We start from the raw sequence: 2,778 nt of genomic DNA, 5'->3' as shown, positions 1-2,778 counted from the left end.
TAAAAATGTCACCAGAGGCAGAAGAACAAACCTGGCTTTGAAGTTATCCTAGTGTCTTCAAAATGAGCACCCGTGGGCTATGCTTACTAAATCCACATTGCTGCCCCGTGGTGAGAGCTGGTAACATGGATGGTGAGTATGTTTTAGTTTGGGCTTTTGAATCTGTTGCCGTATACAACATTGATGGGCTGGAATGGGTGCTAGGTTGTTTCTCAGTTTAGGCAGATCTGTAGTTCAGTGCTTCTCACACTGTGGGTCCCGACCCCTTGGAGTATGATGGCCCTTTCTCGGGAATCACATATCAGATGTACTGCATATCAAATGTTTCGTTACGATTCATAACAGCAGCAGCAAGAATAATGTTATGGTTGGGGGTGGGGAGGGTGGTTCGCAGCACTAGGAAGATTGGGAATGGCTGCTCTAATTCATTACAAAGCTCTTTGAGTATACTGAGAACACTGCCATCGCTAAGTGTGTGAGGGAGCAAAAAGAGCACTGGACATAGAGCACAGGACCCGGAGCCCTGGGGATGAGCTGCTGATGCAGGCCGGGGTCAAGAAGGAAATTGTCACCTTTCTGCAGACACTTCTGGCTTAGTGTCCTGAGTCCACAGTCGCGAGTGTCTGTGGTGAGGAGGTGAAAGCGCTTTCTCCCAAGGTCTGGAGCGGTCTCTCCGATGGGGCTGCAGCGGGCTACAGCATCCTGCTGTACACTCCCTGCCCACCCAGAGCAACTATCATCGCTGTAATCAGAGAGGCTCCCGACTGGTCATCCCAGGAACCTAGACTCTCCTGCCAAGACAGAACTGGCAAATGCCTGATCAGCACAGAGCTGAGAGATGTATTGTATCCGTGTGTTAGGACCACAGACAGTAACAAGAGTCAAGGGGACCATAGCTACTACCAAATTCAAAGAAAATCCTGGGGTTTCAATAAAACACATTGCCAAAGAGACTGGCAGTTTTCATGAATGAGCAATGTGCTGAGTCTTCACAGGAAAGACAGCCTGGACTCCCATTGGCCTGCACAGCACGTCATTGGGCTGCAGTGAGAGTGACCTTTCCACACAAACACTGAGAGGACCAGAAGCCGCCTTCCCCCCATCACCCCAACTTTGTTTGCTTATATCCCCCTCCACTTGTCTAAGTGGGAGAGCCTGCTGCTTGCCTGTAACCTCCTCAGAGGCATCGTCTCTCAGTCTTTCAGTCTCCTCCGCTGAAGCCCTGAAGCCCTCCTACCTCCTACTTCTTTCTGAATGAACGTGTCTGTCTGTCTGTCTGTCTGTCTTCAGTCTCTGGGTGGGGAGTAGAAGGGAGGCAGTCCTCACCTGACTTACCTGCTGACTTTCCCCCTGCACCCACCTAGTTCCATTGATCTGGTGATCAATACATTTCTGTTGGTTCAGCTTGGCTAGGTGGCTGTTTTAGGAGAACATCCAGTTTCCTTTGTTAACATAAAAAAAACCCACTTCCTGAATACGCATGAAATAGCGAAAATAACATAGCACCATATCCATTTCTCGGGCTGCGTTTACTTAGATGTCAGGGCTGCGGGTTAAGGACATGGACTTTGGAGCAGGAATGACGTGGTCTCCAGTCTCTAGTTGGTTTCTTATTAACCAGAAAACCACATCCCCTCTTTAATCCTTAGCTTTCCGTCTGTTACAGGAGACTGACGACAATCAGCCCAGTGGGTCTGTGCTCAGGACTGAGTAAGACAGAAGGTGAGCGTGTAGCTCAATGGTAAGGTGTGTGCTTAGTAATTAAGAAGCCATGGGTTCAGATCCTCAGCTTGGAAGAAGAAATAGGCAAGATGAGGTAATATGTAGAGTACTTCCAAAAATGCCTGGCTCGCCCAAATACCTCAAAACAGCCATTATTATGACATATTTAAATTCATAAGCCTGAGACCTAAAGTGCACTAATAATTAAAGTTGGAAGGCATAGTGTATAAAAACTAACTGGGGAGAAAGGAAGAGATACATGAAAAGAAGATGAAAGGACACCCAGTCCACTGCAGTGCACAGGATTTTATTAGATCCTGATTCAAACTAATTAAGCGTCAGCGGATGGTATATGGAGTTATGGCTAACTTACGATGTATGGATCACACAGAGATCACTGTTTTCTGAAAGAAGCCTCTGGCGTCTGAGGATGAGCACTTGCCTGGCATGCGTGAGACCCCAGCTTCCACCCTGAGCACCACTAAAGAGTTCATTGATTGATCAGTTGATTGACTAAGCGCACCCCGGAGGCTAGAGATGTGGGTCAATGGTTAAAAGCACTTGTTGCTCTTGCAGAGGACCCAAGCTCAGTTCCCAGCACCCATGTCAGGTGGCTCACAAGACCCACGATTCCATTTCCAGAGGGTTTGACACCTTCTTCTGTTCTCCACAGGTACCTGTATGCATGAACCCTCAAGCAGGCGTGTGCACGCGTGAGCGCGCACACAAATAAAAGATGCTTTTAAAGAAAAAGCGTCTCTTTTACGGAGACCCGCCAACATGGGCCGAGTTCGCACCAAGACTGTGAAGAAGGCGGCCCTGGCCATCATTGAGACGCACCTGGGTAATGACTTCCACACCAACAAGCGCCTGTGCAAAGAGATCGCCATTATCCCCAGCAAGAAGCTTCGGAACAAGATAGCCGGCTACGTCATGCATCTGATGAAGCAGATTCAGAGAGGTCTTGTGAGAGGTTTCTCTATCAAGTTGCAGGAAGGAGAGAGAGAGAGGGAGAGAGAGAGAGAGAGAGAGAGAGAGAGAGAGAGAGAGAGAGAG

The 2,778-nt window shown here is 48.5% G+C and overlaps 1 protein-coding gene across 1 annotated transcript in view; it reads left to right on the top strand.

The window, feature by feature from the left end:
- Nucleotides 1-1,665: 1,665 nt before the first annotated feature.
- Nucleotides 1,666-2,778, top strand: part of LOC110308505 (40S ribosomal protein S17-like) — a 9,144-nt gene continuing 8,031 nt past the window's right edge. The window contains exons 1-2 of the mRNA XM_021180948.2: nt 1,666-1,722; nt 2,396-2,747. Of these exons, the coding sequence (XP_021036607.2) occupies nt 2,503-2,747 (245 nt within the window). The 5' untranslated portion in view covers nt 1,666-1,722; nt 2,396-2,502. The remainder of the gene's footprint in view (nt 1,723-2,395; nt 2,748-2,778) is intronic.

This window comes from Mus caroli, chromosome 13 (assembly GCF_900094665.2).
Source record: "Mus caroli chromosome 13, CAROLI_EIJ_v1.1, whole genome shotgun sequence".
NCBI lineage: Eukaryota > Metazoa > Chordata > Mammalia > Rodentia > Muridae > Mus > Mus caroli.
Note: the sequence above shows the minus strand (reverse complement) of the source record. Positions and strands in the feature narration are given on the sequence as shown.